Consider the following 19,310-nt stretch of genomic DNA (forward strand, 5'->3'; position numbering starts at 1 on the left):
AAATAAAGAACTACACAGGTTTTCCAGAACTATCAAACCACGATTGCTACCTATCAAAACAAGACGTAGTTCTGAATTACGATTTGGAGAGTTTTAACCAAATTCTAACACTGTGCAGCACTGATGTATCCTTTTTAAATGACATCCAGGACAAATGCATTTTTGCATTTTGATTTATGATCATAATTATTCTCAGCTGTGAAAAATTGCATTAAAAAATTCTGCATACAAAGGAATCGGGGCCTCCAGCCAAATTCGAGTTCTTTTGCAGCTACTGTGAATAAATCAAACTAAAACATGAGCTTGAATAACTCTTAACAGAACTGGGATAAGCACAGTTGTTACAGGAGCATATGTACAAAACTTGCCGCCGCATCTAGAGCGATGAACTTAATTCTCAGAGTATTTTTTCTGTTAGCATGAAATGGAAGCTAGTAATTTTGCTTATTATTAGGTTTAAGCGCTTCCAATCTGGAATATATTACCAACTCTGTATGAACAAAAGTAATTAAATTAATTCCAGTTGGCTTAGCTGAATAAACAACTGTTTTGAAACTTGGATTCATCACTAATAAGTCTGTGAAGATAAGCTGTACTTATAAGCCACTTAGCTTTGTAAAGCACAACTGGGTACACTGTAACAATTTAAATGAAAGTAAATAATTTGGGGAAGATTCCATGGTAAATTAATTGCATAACACTCATAAGCAAAGCTGCAAAATGTGTTATTCTTTGAATTGTGTGACTTCTAAACAAAGTTTAACTTTTACATTTCCAGTACTTTACCAAACTGACCTTTAGTATTCCTAAAATGATTGTTTTATAATGGAGAACTTGTCACAAAACATGAAAATTAAGTCTTGTTCAATGGCAGCTGCAAAAGATGATTTGCCCTTTTGTGAAATTCTACACAACTTATACACAGCCTCACTGACCTTTCTGTAGCATAACTGATATATGACTTCTCTGACATTTAAAAATCAAGGTAGTAACAGTAACACAGACTGTCTAAACTACACCTCCTACTGAAAACTCTTTAGCATGGAAAATGTTAAGCAAAAATTAAGTCAGGAGTCACAGATACGTACGAAAATCAGACTAACTATTGCAGGGCCCAAGCATGGAATGGAATCCTTTGTTCTTTGGTATCAATGCTTAAATGCTTTAAATTTGAAAAACAACCATCAGATAAAGTACATAAAAGAAAGTTCCAAACACAGTGGTTCCTCACAAAATGCAGGGCATAACTTTGGGGTTGGGAAAAAGGAGGAAGAGAAGTAGGTTTGCATGCCATTGCAAAATGAGGTTCAAGGAGGTGATTCATTTGAGAAAAGGGATGTCTAGAATTTCAGACGTACTCTGACTTACAGAAACACCCAATTTCTCTAGATGTACAACTTTCAAACAGTTTGTGGGATTTATAAATGGAAAAAAAATAAAATAGGTTGGCTTACATTATTTCCTTTCGTTTCATTGGCAATAGATACATGGGATCCTCCTTGATTTACTTAGTTATCATAGAGGCCTGCAAACATGTGACCTGCTCTCAAATTCACCATCCATTAATTTTCTGAGATTATATATCCCTCATGCATCCCATGAATGTATATAACCTCCTATCCAGTCTCAAGTAGTAACATAAAATAAAGAACGGGCATGACTTCTATACAACTTCCAAAAAAAAAGTGAAGACAAAAAATAAATTTAAACTTTGGACAGTTATTGCATCAGTTTTGTTTGTTTCAAAACAACGTTAACGATTCATGATTATCTTGTGAGGATATAAAGCAAAAACCAGAAAGACAGATACTGTATCTAATTTACTTTGAGAGATTTATTGCAATCTGTTAAGACTTTTTGTTAAGAATGTTCCACTTCTCACCTGCTTCTCTACCTAATACTCATGTAAATTAACAATTGGCTGGTTTCCTCCTGCTTTTTGAATTGCAAGCATTCAGCTATTTCAGCTTTGAGCCACTTCTGTACTCCAAAATACTCAAGCTTGCTGACATGAGTTAAAAATGCAGATTTTTTATTGCATAATTTATTTAAATGTTTAGAAACTTGATACAATTTAATGTGACACTAGAACACTAGCTCAAAGTATCACATTTTCATTAAAAATGTGCAGTTGCCAATACAAAGTCTTGATCTGTTAAAATATTTTTTTTTTTAAATAAATACCAAAGAATAAAAAAAAATTATTGTGGCACTTTAGCAAATGAGATGATCTTCTTTTATTGCATATTATAATGCTTAGATCAATACAGGTTCATCAGTAGCAACAGATATGCTCACAATCATATTCGCAGGGCAAATCACCTCAAACTTTCAGAAGGTCTCGTTAGGGTGTCAGTCGTTTGGGATCCCGTGGGAACATGGAGGTCTGACGAACATTATGCAGCCCTAGGTACAGCATAGTTACTCTTTCCAGCCCTACATCAATTGGAAAAAATAAAACAAAAACATCAGTATGGTAAGTCTTTTGTTCAAAACTCTTAAGAAGCTGAAAGTACTTTATAGCTACATCCAGCCTCACATAGTTCGACCGAAGACTCATGTCTTCAGTAGCATGGTCTAGTGGTGGACTTGTCAGTACTAGGTTAAAGGTTGGACTAGATGATCTTCGAGGTCTTTTCCAACCTGAAATGATTCTATGATATGTGTGCATTAACACATCTGACTACAGAAAAGAGCTAGAAGCAGAAATTACAAGTTTTACATACAGTGCCTTCTGACATGACACAGGCTTCATTTGAAACATGTACCAATAAGCAATGGTAGTAGAGACTCAACTCTCTTTTGAATTACTTCAGACTTTCTTGAAAGATGGTGCAGAAAATTGAAATGGAAAGGGAGTAATTGGGAGAACTGTATCTTGAATACAGTTACAGAAGGATAGAACAAAGCAGTCTTAAGCGCTGGTACCAAATACTTCAGAGACATTAACTGTCATAGGCAACTACAGTAAAAATCTACTTGGGGAATTTCATTCCAAATGCTCTACAGTGCAGGAATATAGATTCAGCACTATGTACCCACGTAACTATTTGCTGATATCTTTATGATAATAAATACTTCACTGGTCATTGCGTTCTTTCTTTCTGAAACCTCAGAGGTTATGCACATACCGTGGAACGTGTGAAGACTTCCACATCCATGGGGCTAGATATGCACCCCAGCCATACTGACGTTAAAACCCAGATGCCTATTATTCACACACTCCTCCTGTGTTAAAATTTCCAGCTAAAACAACTAGAGAACAGTGATCATTCTCACAGCATCTTTGGTTTGGCTGATACTTGGGCCTGGCCTCTGGGATGTGTGAAGAGGAGCATTTACATTGCAGAAAAGACACAGCTTCAGCTTCCTTGATATCAGTTGTGACTGGCCTAAATGATTGGGGATTGTCTACAAACGCTGATGATCACTAATGCTAACATCTTTTAAGTATTTCAAAACAGCTGTCCCAAAAGCATATTGCATTTCAACACATTTACTAAAGGCATACTTAGGAGGTTGTTCTCTTAACGTGCCAGGAATATATTAAGCGTACCTTACCAATGTGAGGCAAATGCAGAAAGACTGAATCAAAGAAATCACTGTGCATATTGCTCAGGACCTAATAAAGTATCTTATTTCCACATGCATAAAGAGATTTCATTCTGCTAATGAAAGCAATGTCTATAACTTAAAATTGTTATCACTAAGTTATGAAAAAACTCTTTGTTCATTTTAGTATGTAAAATGCTCGCACCCAAGACAGGAAGGCTGTAGACATCAATACCTTTGCAGAAACTATTAGCATCAGCCAAAGTTAATCAGTAACATTCAGTCAAATCGCAGTGAATAAAGACAGAAGCAATCACTTGTTTCTCTTCACTGCACAACAGCTTCATCAAATGCATTAAGATACCAGCGGCTTCTGGTATTAGTAGACTGTGATATATCCATACATAATGCAGTATTTTCTTGCCTCCTTACAGTTTTCTCTTTGGTAAAATTTGAAGGTGACCTGCTAGGCTAATAAATCAGTGTATTTTCTCTTGTGATCACCTACCTTTTAAGCTTGGCACACTGTGCCATTATTTTTTGCCATTACATCTTACTGTTTAGCTTCTCTCCTTAAATTCCTCAGGATAAACATTTCCACACATTTTCCTAACAAGATTACTACTATGAATTTTATATTGAACCCTGATAGAGACTAAACAGTTTAAGTTAAGGTCAAGCTAACACAGAATATAATAAAATAAACACACTTACCTATACCACCACCAGCATGTGGAGGTGCACCAAACCGAAAGGAATCGATATATGCCTTTATTTTCTCCAGATCTAGACAAGAAAAAGGTGTATTTGGCTTGGGGTTCATTAAACAGGTGAGAAACACATAAGTGACTAGGGGACTGCAAACAAAACAAAAAATTTATCAAGGTGACTTAAAAACTAACAGTGGGTTTCACTCAAAGTGCAAATAAATTACCCAGCAATGTCTGGAAGTTATGCCTGTAGCAATTTTATTCTATTACTGTTAATAATTTAATCAGGGAAGGAATTCTAGAACTGAGTAAGAGCTAGGCCTAACTGTTCGTCATAATTTACGAAAACTAGAGAATTCGTGAATAAACTGCAATGAGAAAGTAATGATTTAACAACTGTTTCTCTCTCTTGCTACAGTGGGAGCTACTCCTTTTTTGCTAGTATCTTCTTGACGTTTCACTTCACCATCCACTGAAAGCATGATTTCAATCTACACTTTACATTCCTGATCTCTACCTAATTTACTCTTCTATCCTTTTACTATTAGGCAGCCTTATCCTTAAATTTCACCACTTATTGCTTATTTCCTCTCAGTTCAAGATATAAAAGGGACAACCAACCACTCTGCTGGAGTACTCCACAAGAAGTCTGTGAGAGTACAGAATGAGACTTGTTTGCCTTCCCTCCTTCTATTGAAGGTATTTCCTGTGTTACGTCCTCTCTAAAGCGCTTGGAAACAATCCCTTTTCATCAAGGTGTTGCTGGGAAACTAATTAGTTTCTTAATACCACCACTCTAGATTAAAATGGTTGAACAATTAGATGGATTAACATTATGCATGAAACAGCGTTGTGATTTTAGCATTACTGCCACATATTAAATTCTGCCTCAAATTCTTCCTCTAAACGAAACTAATCCAATCACGATTTATAATCTTTTAAACTGAGCTTTAAGTTGTTTATCTTGTTACCAATGCCGTGATGCTGGGCTCTTTCTGTCAGCAGCTGAGGATCGTGAATTCTCTGAGCTCCAGACAAAATCTCTTCTCCCCTCATGAACATATCGTAAGAGTTAGAGTTTTTCTGGAAAGACAAAGATTAGTTTATTTCCTGTCTAAAGCTGCTCCATCCTTAGGTGGCAAATACACACCTCTCAGTAACTTCACTTAGATATCCAAAGCAATGTAGTAACAGTGCAATGTATTTGAGTCTGCCCTAGAATTAGAGTACACTGTCTCCCCTCATTCGATTGGAGTCGATTTAAAAAAAACAAAGTTCATCCACACACTCTTTGAAAAAGACATCGCATTTGCAGGCAGTAATCCAAGCAAAAGATGCTGTAAAGATATTTACTCTGGATTCTGGAATAAACTGGGGAATTTTCTATCAATGTAAAAAAAGTGGATTTCTGTTGAACTGTCTGTTGCCCTCGAAGAATGTTTTTGTCTCTTTTTAGTGATGGAGGAACTGGAGATCTCTTCTAGTGGCCGTGGAGATCTCTTCAGTAAAGATCCTCCAATTTCAGCTATATATATTTCTTTCTCGTATGTTTTCACTGGTGAAGGGTAACTGTAAACACTTTATGGGCCACGTACAACTGACCTACTCTTGTTACCAGAATTTCAATTACTACAGATCATATAAAAACACTTTATCTATTCTGTCAAGTTACCCCTATACAAAGTAATTTCAACTTCAAAAAAACCCCACAGACATCGACAAAGAACTTTACTTACAGGGTTTACTGGGTCTGGCATTGTATAAAAAGGCCTCACAGCAAGAGGGTATTTGTCAAGAATATAGAAATCTGTGTCATACTGAAAAATGATGATTTTCAGAAGTTAGCACAAGTAAAAACAACGTAAAGAACAAATTAATATTCCACACAATCAGCGAATCTTTGAAATCTTAAAAAAATCCAATAACTTTGCACAAATTTGACAGTATTATCTTCAAAAATGAGTTATCAGTAGAAGTAGTATATTATTTATCCATTTCCCAATGCTGCTTCTATTGTGAACTTAAAAATTTTTAGCAGCAAAACGTCTTGCCAAAATAATAGCCCTCCCCCTCCCGAGATCTCATTTTTTCCTGAAGACTTAGTTAGAATCTGTTCTACTGGTTTTTAATTATCCTAAGAAATGCTTTTTTTGGAAGTACTATCCTGTTTGGTGTATTCAATAGAAATAATAAAAGATTGAAAATAGTTTGGAATAGATTATTAATAAGACAAAACTGTTGGTAGATGTTGGCAAAACTGTTGGCAAAAACAAAATTGTAATGCAGTCAGACAATTAAGAAATGCTTATGCTAATCACAAATTCTTCACAACTTCTGCATGTTGATACTGTTTTCTTAATCAGTGAGTAAAAAATTATTTTACACGAAGCAGCCATTTATATGTACCCAGTGATTCCACTATATCAGGCTTCAAATTCAATGACAAACATATTTATTCTAAAATAATCATTACCTTTTCCTTTACCAGGCGTCCCAGGAGCTTTTCATTAGGTGTGCTGAAAAAGATTATCACCATTACAATTAAGTGATTTAAACTTTTACTGATTATATACTTTGTAAAGCTAAAAAGATCAAGCTACAGATTTGCTTCAGTCTGTCCTTTAGAAAATGTATTCTTTGTTTCTGTGTGTTTTGGATTGTGCAAACAAATTTCAAAAATCAAGTACATTTATTTCTGTTCCTAAGCACTTTGTATGGGTCCTAGGAGTCCCTTAAATTAACTGATACCTAACAATATTCTTGTTCTTATTATAACTACTTTCTAGTCACTGTATTCATATTACTGAATAATCGTGTACTCTGTTTCATATGGGCATACATCTTGTGCAGTGATTTCTTTTTAGACACAGTGAGAAATGCTCTAAGCAGCTAACAAGGAAATTATTTTGCTATAGCGAGGTCTTACAACTGAAATTTCTTTGACACAAAGTTCCTTTAATTGTAATATCACATATTATCCTAATGGTACCGGATATATTATTGGAAAGAAAAGAAATGTTTTAACATAGTAAGCATCTTCAGAAATATTTATATATAATCAGTTAATTAAAACCATCTTTCAAGCCAATCAATGGGAATGCAATCAACTGCTTAACCATTTTCCTCAGAGGTGGAAAAAGGAAATGGGAAGGCATTACTGAAAAGAAAGACCTTAAGACTGAAGAATCTTTTTGTTTAATCCTATCCAAATACGTATGTCAATTCACATGAAGGACTGCAATTGTTATATAAAAAAAGCGCTTCTTCTGATCTTAGAAGGTTCAAGTTCCTCTCACTTCATGTTGTAAGTTTTAGTTTTTTTAATCTCAGAGTTTATATGTATAGCCTACAATAAGAGAAAGGACTACTTCTATATCCATTCATTTCTTTGTCAAGAGATCTGGATATAAGTGCTGTTTATTCCTCTCAAAGTTTGCAGTTCCTTCTTGAGGGCTCAGTTGCACAGTACAGGACTTAAACCTTAAGTTCGACTGACACATTTGGGCATTGCCAAAGTACCTCAGGTCGTCTTCATCACCCATCTCAACACCAGCCTCCCTAAGCATGGCCACACCTTCACGGTATTCCAGTCTCAGAGTTGGCTCCAAGAACTTAAATGGCTCACATGGGAACTGTTTGTTCACCGTCTGAATTTCAGTTTGGAATCTATACAGAAGAAAACAAGGATAGAAGCAAAATACAAAATAATTAAGAAATGTATGGTCAATGCAAAATAACGATTAGATACAAGAAGAATACAAGTCTGCCACAAGAGGTCCCTCTTGCAACATAAAAACCTTTTTTAAAGCATCTTCTGGAGAAGTTCTGTATAATCCCAAGGAAACGTTTCACGTAAATTAATGCAATCCAATGATATACGTGTTAATATTTTACTATTACTTCTGTTTTACTCCTTTTGTAAGAAATAATTGACTAGGTCAAATTTTCACAGTTAAGACATCTAGAAACCAACCCTTTGATTTGTAATCTTCAGCTGGGTTCTCCTTTGATTTAAGTAATACTCTATTTCGAATATAAAAGAGAAATTTCTTTCTAGACTGATGAAAAGATTTGCATTTCTGCTGGCAAAATATAGTCTAACTTGTAAGCAAATGAAAACCACTTCCTAAACTTCTGGCCTGGCTTTTTAATGAGTTAGACTATGAATAATGGAGAATAGTCTTTGTTGCTGTCATGGCAGAGACGCGGGCTGTTACAATAAATTTGATTCAGGAAAGCCACCTTAAACAGTTAATATTAATCTTAATTTCAAAACAGAACGATCAGTCTACCTGTAGTGGCACAACAGGAAGGATATTTTATTTTAATGATGGATCATTTGTATTAGGAAGCCCATTCAACAATGAACAGCAAGTTTTTGTGGCACAAACTGGCATACTGTAGGAAATTCAAGTTTGGCTAAAAACAGACAATTTACTGGCCTATGGTTTTAGCAAACTTTTAAAGTCGGGTACAAAGAAATGGTTAGGAGCAAAACAGCGTTTGAAGTTCTCTTGTTGTAAATCAGGTTACTAATGACTGATTATCTGACAGGCTGAGGACAAAATGCTTACCCATTTGATACCACAGTGCAAGAGATTTCAAACAAATGAAGTTGCTCATGAAATGGAAAATGTTCTCGTTACCTCTCCTGAAGTCCCTTGAATATCTGCACCATGGTATCTGCAATCTCATCTACCACTTCATGATAGTGATAGTTAAAAGCCATTTCAATATCCAGACCAACAAACTCGGTCAGGTGTCTGTGTGTATTGGAGTCCTCAGCTCTAAAAACTGTAAAATTAAACAGAAATTCTAACTGACCTGAAATTGTAATTCCATTTTGAAAAAATAACATGGACAAACAAACATCAGTAATTGGACCACAGACAATGCTGTCTCTAGACATGACAATTCTTACTGAGAAACAAAAAGAAAACTAGCTGCCTCAAAGCATCATTTCTAATAGCAGTGACAGCATTATTTTAGCTGCGGTGGTCAAAGGATACAAGACAGACAAGACTTGCAGAGAGGTAGTACCTCTTGTCACACTAACAAACAGAAGTGGGAAAAACAGACAAGCCTTCAGGCACACACAAGAACTCTCAGATTTGAAAACTACCTTTTTCACAGGAAACATACTTGTATGCGTGTGAATGTTCTGATTTTTTTTTTCAGGTATATGAGTCTGATATATAAACATGCCTTCCTAAAAAACACGACTCGTGTTAGTAATTAATGAGACATTTAAGGTCTTGTGAATTACTTGCTTTTTTTTTTTTTTAGTTTTACATGCTGTTACTGATTTGTTTTCCAGCATTTTCACTTTACATATCTTTAAACCTGTCTTTGATGTCTTAGCAAAAGATGCTTTGTTACCACCTAAAAAGGCAACATCCTATCAGCTTATGGGAAAGACATAGCATGAGACAAGGAAATATTAAATTTGGATTATTTACTGACAGCCCAGTTACAAGTACACATTTTCTAAATAACGCTGTTTGGTACATACACAAGAGCATGGGATAAGTACTTGTTAATATGGAATGTGAAGTACATAAAACTTTGCTTGCCTATTTTAGCTGCTTACTACTGGGCAACTAAAGCATGCTTAATAGGAAAACATGGCTTCAGTAATTGCAGTGTTATTCCAAGTTCTCCATCATACTATTAGCTTCCAGTGCAACTCTATCTATTCTTTCTCCCCAGAGAACAGCAGGCACTGGAGAAGACAATTCCATCTGTATTTCAGCATCTTAGTTTTACTTCAGCAAACTCCCCGTCAACTTTATTCTCATTTGTCACCCCAACTGAAATTTGTGTCCAGTGTGTGAAACCATATTAAGTGAAAGCATTCAAGGCTTTCAAGTTACATGGTATCTTACTTGTAACTGCTAAAAGCCATCACTGCAAACGTTATAATATGGATAAGCCAATGTTTTTCTTACCTGGCCCAACACAGAAAACTTTTTCGAAGTCAGCACATATACACATCTGCTTGTACAGCTGCGGGGACTGAGCCAGGTAGGCACTGCTTTTGAAGTATGATACAGTAAACACATTGGCTCCTCCTTCACTGGCAGCTGAAAAGCAAGTGCTTACAGTAATTATTAAAATAAAAATATAAAAAAATATATAGGTAGACTGATAGTCTTATGTTTAAAGATAAGCAGGAGATTTTTCTACAAAGCATGTAAGAGGGAAAAAGATACGCTTTCTTAACGCTAAGGGAAGCTTTGCAGCTCAGGACTGTCAGACATTGTCTTGCAAATCTGCAAATTGAGTTGGGATAGTTCAATGTTACTATTCCCAGCCGTCCCTCACCTTTTAGTGAGGACAGCAGAGAATGTATGCTTGTACCACACCACATCTACTTACAGCCCAACATTTCTGTAGAAACCAGTCTTTATCCGCGATGCAAGCTTCAAAGACAGTTAACTGCAGAGGCCGAGATCTGAGGCACATCCTGTTTTGCCAGGACCGTCCTTTCTAACAGAGGACTGGGCAAATGTCTGAGTTGTCTGAAGGCACTAATGTATCTCAGAGCCCAAACTAGGTTTACCAGAGGACATCTGCCAAAGGTATAAAGCTATCTCTCAGTTTGAGACAATTATCACAGAAAGTTACCAGGAGAACACTAGCCAAGAACACGTGCATTTGAACCCCTCATAGTGAAGTGCCTACCAAAGCTGAGTCAATTTCCATTTCCCAGCCTGTAGTATAAGAGTTACAGTTGCCTACCATACTGACAAAAGTGCATCAGAGAGTAACATTACTTAATAGTCTTTGAAGATTCTTACGTTAAGATAACACTAAACAAAGTGCTAATTACTATTATTACTAGCCCTTCCACTATAATTTTTCTTTTCTTTCATCACCACTACTCCCACTGAAATAGTTTCAGTGACTCGTTATTTTTGAATACAGGTAACCTTTTAAATCTCAAATCTTAAAACAGCTATGATATGTAGCTTCGAAGTTTAGTAAGGACTGCATTGATTTAACTTAGTTATTTTTGCAAAACATTATCTCATTCAAACAATAGGATGCTTGCTTGCTTGCTTTCAATGGTACATTGCACAGTAAGAATAGCACACTTCCTCAAAGGTCCTCCATAAATAAACTGGCTGCCTGGGAGTCTTTAACACTTCATGATATTTCAACTGTCTCTGCAGGGAAAAAAAAAGTTATCCTATCTTCAGTGATACTTTCCATATTGTAAGAATAGTTGCTTGCATTAATTTTCTTAAAAAGTCCTGGTTTCATCTCAATCAAGAGCTGTCTCCAAAAATATAAATACAGAGGTATAAAACTCAGTAGGCAGAAGGAATGCATAGAACGAACACACACAATGAGAATAATACAAACGTTCTGCCCTCCAGTAACATTTTACATGTCGTGTGTCTTAGTGACATCAGTAACACCTCAAAGCACACCAATAAGATGGAAGAAAAAACATCCACCCGTAAATTGGAGATTTTCACAATATAGCAGAGATCAGCAACAGAATCAGAAGCAAAATCAACACTGCCAGACTTTTAGTCAGGCTAAAACTGTTTGACCATACTAACAGAAAAATGATGCTACTGATCCTTCACTCAGCCATATATTCATTGGTACAGAAGTGACACACTGTATTCACTGCCATCATCTTATACCATGGTGTGTTGTAGCTTCTTTATGATGCAAGCTGCTTTTAGTCTTAATTTAGAATTTATTTCAATACTGGGAATGGAATTTTAGACTCAAACTAAGAAGACTGATCTGAAGAACAATGCCTATGATCAGGAATCCATATTTATACAAATTAAAACTTTAAAGGTACTGCCGAGTAGGTAAATCAGGTATATATAGTATTTGTCTTGTCAATCTTTTAGCATCCAAAGTCAGGAGAAGAATGAAGAACAACTTCCATACTTCCTTTGTTTGCTACGTTTTATCTAAATTAGAAATACAACTTTATCTTTTTGTTAACAAAGAAGTTACCAAATTTTTGGCAGATAGGTACACTGAGCAAATATAAAGGAAGCGGATCTGTAGCTTCTGGATCAAATATACAATACCTGAAATGATTTTGGGAGTCTGAATTTCCACAAATCCTTTGCGAATGAGAGTTTCTCTGAAAAGCTGACAAATACCAGACTGAAGGCAGAAGACTGCCTGACTAGTGGAGGTCTATAAAGAGAAGATAAAATAAAGAATCCTAAGTTAGTTTAATTTTCCCAACTCTTACAGACAGGTATCAGGACAGTATAAGCTACATTTATGCTCTTAGGTTGTTGTATTTGCCTAAACAGAGAAAAGTGCACTTTAATTATTATTTATTACACGAGAAGAAATAGGAATGGAAACAACAGAAACTCCTCATTTCAGTTTACAGCATATTCAGTTATAAAGGAGGCACTATGGTCAATTCAACATTTAAGCAATCACTGATTTATAAGTTATGCTTCTGCAAATAAAGGTTTTATAGTAAAAAAATTGAATAAAAACACTAAACCTATTAAAAAGCTTTCAGCACACTGAACTAGAACAGTTGCAGTAATATACCATGCATGATAAGAGCAAAGCCCTTACTTACATAAGGTCAAAATGTTTGTGCCTATTGAAGACTACAGAATACATGTTTGTCACGTAAAACCAGTCACATGCTAACCACATATGACACAGGCACAAAAACATCCTCAAAAGAAGGTTTGAGCTCCCAGCAGCATTTAACAGTCCACGTAGCACCTGATCACATGAACTGCAGTTTTTCTGTCTTTTCAAAATTTACTTCAGAAGTACATTTAGCTGAAAACCTGAACTGATCAGCTTCTACTTGTTTATGCATATGAAACAGGTAAGCCACTTATCTGGTTAACAAATATCTACACTAAACGTTCTTTGAACACTCTTGGGTTTTAGTGTGAAAAAAAAATCCCTTAGCAAATGCTCTAAACACTGCAACACGTCAGCACTGAACCCATATCTGATTTTGTGCTTGCAGCATTTAAGAACTGGCAGTTAGCAACCTACACGCGTATACAGAACCTAACGAATTCCTGCAAACAACTTAGAAAACATTTCTTTACAACAACCTGCGTCACAGCACTGTTTACTTCTCCTTTCTGCAAGGTACCCTACTTGTCAGTTAGGGTAAGGAGAGCCTTGTGGGCTTTTTCACATGACTCCTACCAAACCACAAAACAAAAAAACCCAGTCAAAACAAAATATATACGCACCCAAATTTAGACAGTCAGTTAGTGGATATGTTGAAATAAATCTACATTTGTCATCTCTAGGAGATAAAAGATATCACCTAACTGAAAAACTGAAAGAAAACCGTAATAATACTGCAGTTTTGTAGTAATTTGGAGTTATTTGCAATTTTAGCAGACTGATATCTCAGGAGTGTAAGGGGCTGAGCCTAGTCAATAATTGCTAGCAGCTCTCGCTGTCTGATAGCATTAACCACAGCCACTACTCCCACTACTTTCAAAATGAAGGAAATGAGGTTTTGAGCAACAGTTACAGAAGTACCCTCAAACTTTTTCACCCTTTTTCCACGGGTCTCCCAGAGTCAGACATATGCTAAGACAGGAAAGGTAGCCCAAATTGGGTGTATAATTTGTGGCAGTGTTATATCAAAGCACCCAAATGATTCAAAGGGATATAATAAATACACATTTCATATATGCGTATATATTTAACCATCTCCTATGTAGAAGCTGAAAGATTTTACAAGAGATTACAACCCAAACAGTCACATGACACAGTCACCAATACAGTTTTTGATAAAGTAGACAAATTTCAAAAAAAAGGTAAGAAACAAAACGTGCAACAATTGCTTGAAGTAGGACAGTAACAACGACTTCTGATCAACAATCCTTCTGATGAACCAGCACCAGCTCCATGCTAAGGTATACACTCTCACGAAAAAGAGAAATGGTGATGTGCTAAGCCCAATCTGAGAGCGATTACTTGCTCTGAAGCCTAGAGGTGTGCACAGAAACACGGCTGGTAAATAACTAACACACCTCTACTAACAATACTTTGCCAGGTAGTAACAACTCTTTGCTTTAGTGAGGATGCAGAGCAAAGACATTGTCTTCCCAATCCCATCTGTAACGATAAATTATCTTCAAAAATAGTGTTTATGAAAGTAGCCAAATTCACTGGTCTGGACACTGAAGCTTTTTTCTTTAAATATAGACCAAGAAAAGAACAAGCAGCAATTCTCCACACCTCAAATTAGATCTCACAAGACCGCTCTTCTTACTACCAAAGGTAGCTGAGCATCGGTGCTCATTCAGAGACTGCCAACAATGGTAACTGTTGAGTATATGATCCTGCAGTCTCCCTGCAAGAATTAAACAGGCCAAGATGACATTTGAGATAAACTCCTAAAGAACTGCATCCAGCAGCATGCAGTAGAGTCAAATGGGTGACCTCAAACTACAACTTTCCAAAGATTTTAAGTATGTGTCTATATGAAGCAAATTTTTTCAGATTTAATTATGTCCTTTAGCACTGGAATGTTTGGGACAAAAATAAACTGAATTTATCTGAAGAAAATAATTCATGCTGTTATGTTGTCTTTAACTGAGGCACTGGTATGTGTGTTATGAGGTCTGGTTATAGCGGTAGGTAACAGTTCCCATTTGAGATACCACACTTAGCTGCAAACATAACAATCTTAAGGCAGAGACAGCTGTCAAAGTGAATCGATTTTTACCTTTGCCTCAAACAACATTTCACTATGGCATTCTTTTCCTGTAGTGTTTACTCTAATATAAACTCTTCCCCTTATATACTGGGAAATCCTTATCTGAGACAGTGACAAAGACAGTAAACGATCCTTCAAGTGTGAAGCAGAAACTGAAACAAACTTATGCCACTTAGATGTTGCTGCTGTTAACAGTGTTGATGTTTAAAAATGGTCTGCAGAATTTATTTCACAAGAGAATTTATTTCTAATAATCAAAGCAGAAAAAACGTTTAGCTAACAATAGCTTACAGTTGGACCAGATGATCTTGGAGGTCTTTTCCAACCTTAATGATTCTATGAGTGCTGAAATACAAGTTTTCATCATAACTTCACTGTGTGTTTATTATTTAAATGCTATAAAAGAGAAATAATATTAGAACAGAGTAGTTTAACTCTGTAAGACTATAAAAACAATTATCACACATTCTATTTAACACAATCTGCAGCATTAAAATAATCGTAGTCATGTAAGTCAGAGACAAATATGTTTCAGTAGAATCGAGGGCAGTTAACACCTTACATGATTATATCTCCAAGAGGTGTGACTGAGGCGCAGACGTGCAAAGCTGTGAACTTTTTGTTACGCACATCAGCCACAGAATTTGTTCTGCACTTTTTACATTTTTGTTTGCCTGCTGTAACTACCTATCTTCTATCACAATCACTAATACATAAAGCAGGCTAAATAAAAAGGGAAAATAATATCAACTGTATTGTTTCAAATAACATATGTTATTTTATATAAGGTAGGTAATTTTCCAAATCCTTTCTCATATGTATGATGAATGAAGTTTTTGCTAGGAAACCAGGATTTAAAAACTGTTACTTAAGGTAAATCCTAAGTGTTTGAAATCAATTGTTTCATTCAGATTCAGTATCTGTTTATAGTACAACAAGAAGATATGAACATGAAGTTTGCCTAAGTGACTGGGACTGTGTTATGTCATCACAGTCAAATCACTATACACAATAAAACAAGCTGTATATCAGGTTGTTCATTACAGCTTGAAGTCAGTCAGGAAAACTACAGCTTTTGCAATGAGTAAATTGAATTCAACACAATGAAATCAAGCTTAAAGTAATCAAGTATTTTGAAAAACCAAACTACATTAAGATCAATGAACAGCACTATCACGTAACAGTCTGACATCCATAAACTACTAAAGGTACAGGTTTAATGGTTATGCACTACCTTGAGCAGTTTAAACAAGACAATATTGACTCTAAAAGGACTGTGCTTTGGTCTCAGTGAGCTGCGCATTAGCAGACATAATTATAGCATCAGGACCACTAAATGCATATAATTCAAGCCAAATGCAGACAGATACCATTAAGATAAAAACCCTGCTGGACATCAAAAAATAAGCCAGAGCAAGGACATCAGTCAGGACATTGTTAAAACCCAATGAACCTGAATTGATTTTTAATTCAGAGCAAGACATACTAAGAAACAAAATCCAAGAATCAGTGTTTCACTTGATGCCTTGTCTTTATTGCTTTTTGCTTACCACTGATCTTCATGAAATATGGCTGTTTAACAATTTCTGTATGTGTTTTTACATATATGAGAAGTCGCTGAATACTGCAGTCAAACTTTAGCACAGCAGAAAGCAGAGATTTGAAAACACCATCAGTGCTCCAGTTTACCTTTTCTAATTGTTCCAAGAAAGGAACCATAAGGGAAATGTATACAGAATCAAATACTTTAACTTCCATTAAGATATCATGAAAAACGGATACTTAGGTCAACAGCAGTTTCCTCACAGTCACCTGTGGTGATGTTAAAGGATATCTGATCTGTACAAGGACTCCTCTTTTCCTCTTTGTTCACACCATCTCTCTTGACACTAGACCCTCATTTTTTCTAACTCTAAAATTATGGGATCTGTATTTTATGAGTTAACTCATCAGGAAAAGAGTCTTTCTACCTAAGTCATCATTCCTTGGAAAGTGTTTTTTGGTTGGTTTTTGAAATCCAGCTCCTTTCATTCATGCAAGTTTCACAGCTCCACTTCATCATGATTTCATCCCACCCAAAGAACTTACCAGTTAATCACTACTTAAGATTAGTTAAATCACTACTAAACTACTTTAAAGATTGTATTAAATGGACAAACATAATTTCAGTTCCGTGCTAAGGATTTTTTTAGTGCACGTCTAGCCAAGGTATACGCATTTAGTTTAAATCTTTAGTTTGTTAAATCAGTATCTTTATTTTTATACTCAGTGACCTCCTTCTTCCTTAAAAAAAATGGGGCACTAAGGAAACCAGAACTAGATGGCACATCTGTGGTTGGACTTCCCCTCACACTTGCAAGCACAGATCATCACAGCATCTCCATTAGAACTGTTCTGTTAACATTTCTTCCCTGGTGTCCACAATTTGGTCGTAGCAGAAAGAAGAGGTATGGAGGACAAAGTAGCTAACAATGATTTCAGATACCCCTGTGAGCTTTTAATACATCATGCCTAATCCTCCTTAGAATGTAACTTATGCAGTGCATTTGAAACACTGGGGGCTCTCTGAAGTCCCACTTGTACTGCAGCTTCAGTCTATGAAACCAAATCACTGAAAATCAATTACTGCTTGTCAGGAATTTTTATTTTCTTTTAAAGCTATTTTGAAGGATAAACTGCCTTCTTTCCCTTGCTTGTGTGCATACAGTACTTTGAATCTGAACATATATATTAGTACGTGTTCTCACTGGGATTTTCCCTTTCTGCATTAAACACTTTTTCTGCTTATTCAGCTCTCCCCTTAAAAAAAAAAGTAACACAACTACTTTGAATCCCCTTTTGCACAAGCATAGCTCCTGCAGAACAGAGAAAGCAAACATATGATTAGGCATGAGCCTACCCAAAATAACCTTTGTTCTGAAACAAAGAACGAAACAGGCAGCAGAAGACACAAAAACGTGACACAGGCAGCCACGGGAACTTTTTCTACACATAGAAGGAAGGCAGAATAGATAACTAAGCCTAATCAAGAGGAAGCTGTGGCCAGGTTACATCCAGCCACAGGTGCAAGCAGAGGACAAGACATAAATAAGGCTCTGGAATTTGGTATTTCATCCTTCCATCAGTTTAGTAAAAACTTAACCTGAATTCCTTTTAGCATGAAAAGAAATAGCTGTTTAGCACCTCTATCCATTAGCTGTTGGAAATGTGGAGAAAAATAACTTCTGTAGAAGACAGAGTTAAGGTTCAGACCTCAAAACAAGGGGCCAAACATTGCTGAATAAATGGTATACTGACAATGGTTGGGATGTACAATAGTCATAGAATCATTAAGGTTGGAAGATACCTTTCAAGATCATCTGGTCCAACCATCACCCTACTACCAATATCACTCAATAAACCACATCCCCCAAGCACCAGAATCGTATGCAATCATATAATTTAGAAAAGAAGGATCCACTTAGGTCAGAAGCTGCACCCTCCAAGTAGACCAGTGACAATTTATTTATTGGCAGACACATAAGAAGTATTTGGAGCGTCCTGCTGGACTACTGGCTATGTCTAGGGATGGAAGAATTTTAACCCACCTCTTTATTTCATCTCTTGCGTTTACGCTGGCATTAGAGTCTTCCTTCTTTTTCCATTACTAGATACCTTCTCAGGTGTTACTCCACAGATGCTCTCACCTGACTTATAGCTTTCATGCCATTATTTTCAGCTATTATTTTAACTGTTGTTTCCCTTTGTATTACTTCTCTGTTCTTTTTGGGGTTCAAAGCTCTTTTCTGTTTATTAATTATACAGGCGTTTCATTCATTAAAAGAATTTTCTTAAGTTTCTCTGGCATGTTGTTCAGCATTTTTCTGCATCATCAGAAGCTCAAGTGAAACTTTACCTTTTAACATCCCAGAGTTCTACCTTCAATTTAGCACACTGCCTTACCATTGCCATAACGTGATGATCCTTTAAATCATTCTCACTAGTACAGAATTCTTTTCATTAAAGACTTAAGACAAAGCGACTAATATAACGAGATACTAAATATCCTGAAAAGTAATCACATATCGAAGTTGCTCAGTATCACACATGATAAGGTCAGGTGAAAAGCCATTAGCATTGATCCAAATAGAACAATTTGCACAAGTAGTTTTACTTGCTGACATAGAGATCAGATGTTCAAATGCTTTAAACACCTCAGTCCCAAAACTTTTCTACGTTTTCCAATAAATAAATGACTTTTTTGTTTTATTTCCCAGGCCCATGGATTGGTTTACTGAGAAACTACCATAATCATAATTTTGAAGGCAGTACTAGAAACACCATAAAAACAAGCTAAGCAC

At 36.0% G+C, this 19,310-nt stretch overlaps 1 protein-coding gene across 1 annotated transcript in view; it reads right to left on the reverse strand.

Annotated features, from left to right (window-relative positions):
* Nucleotides 1-2,015: 2,015 nt before the first annotated feature.
* The window catches only part of DARS1 (aspartyl-tRNA synthetase 1), a 39,388-nt gene continuing 22,093 nt past the window's right edge, over nucleotides 2,016-19,310 (reverse strand). Inside the window, exons 8-16 of the mRNA XM_040561816.1 lie at nucleotides 12,326-12,437; nucleotides 10,211-10,345; nucleotides 8,909-9,056; nucleotides 7,782-7,928; nucleotides 6,736-6,778; nucleotides 5,999-6,079; nucleotides 5,234-5,345; nucleotides 4,267-4,338; nucleotides 2,016-2,436 (exon numbers count right to left, since the gene is read on the reverse strand). Coding sequence (XP_040417750.1) covers nucleotides 2,345-2,436; nucleotides 4,267-4,338; nucleotides 5,234-5,345; nucleotides 5,999-6,079; nucleotides 6,736-6,778; nucleotides 7,782-7,928; nucleotides 8,909-9,056; nucleotides 10,211-10,345; nucleotides 12,326-12,437 — 942 coding nt within the window. The 3' untranslated portion in view covers nucleotides 2,016-2,344. The remainder of the gene's footprint in view (nucleotides 2,437-4,266; nucleotides 4,339-5,233; nucleotides 5,346-5,998; nucleotides 6,080-6,735; nucleotides 6,779-7,781; nucleotides 7,929-8,908; nucleotides 9,057-10,210; nucleotides 10,346-12,325; nucleotides 12,438-19,310) is intronic.

The sequence above is a fragment of the Cygnus olor genome, chromosome 6 (genome assembly GCF_009769625.2).
Source record: "Cygnus olor isolate bCygOlo1 chromosome 6, bCygOlo1.pri.v2, whole genome shotgun sequence".
NCBI lineage: Eukaryota > Metazoa > Chordata > Aves > Anseriformes > Anatidae > Cygnus > Cygnus olor.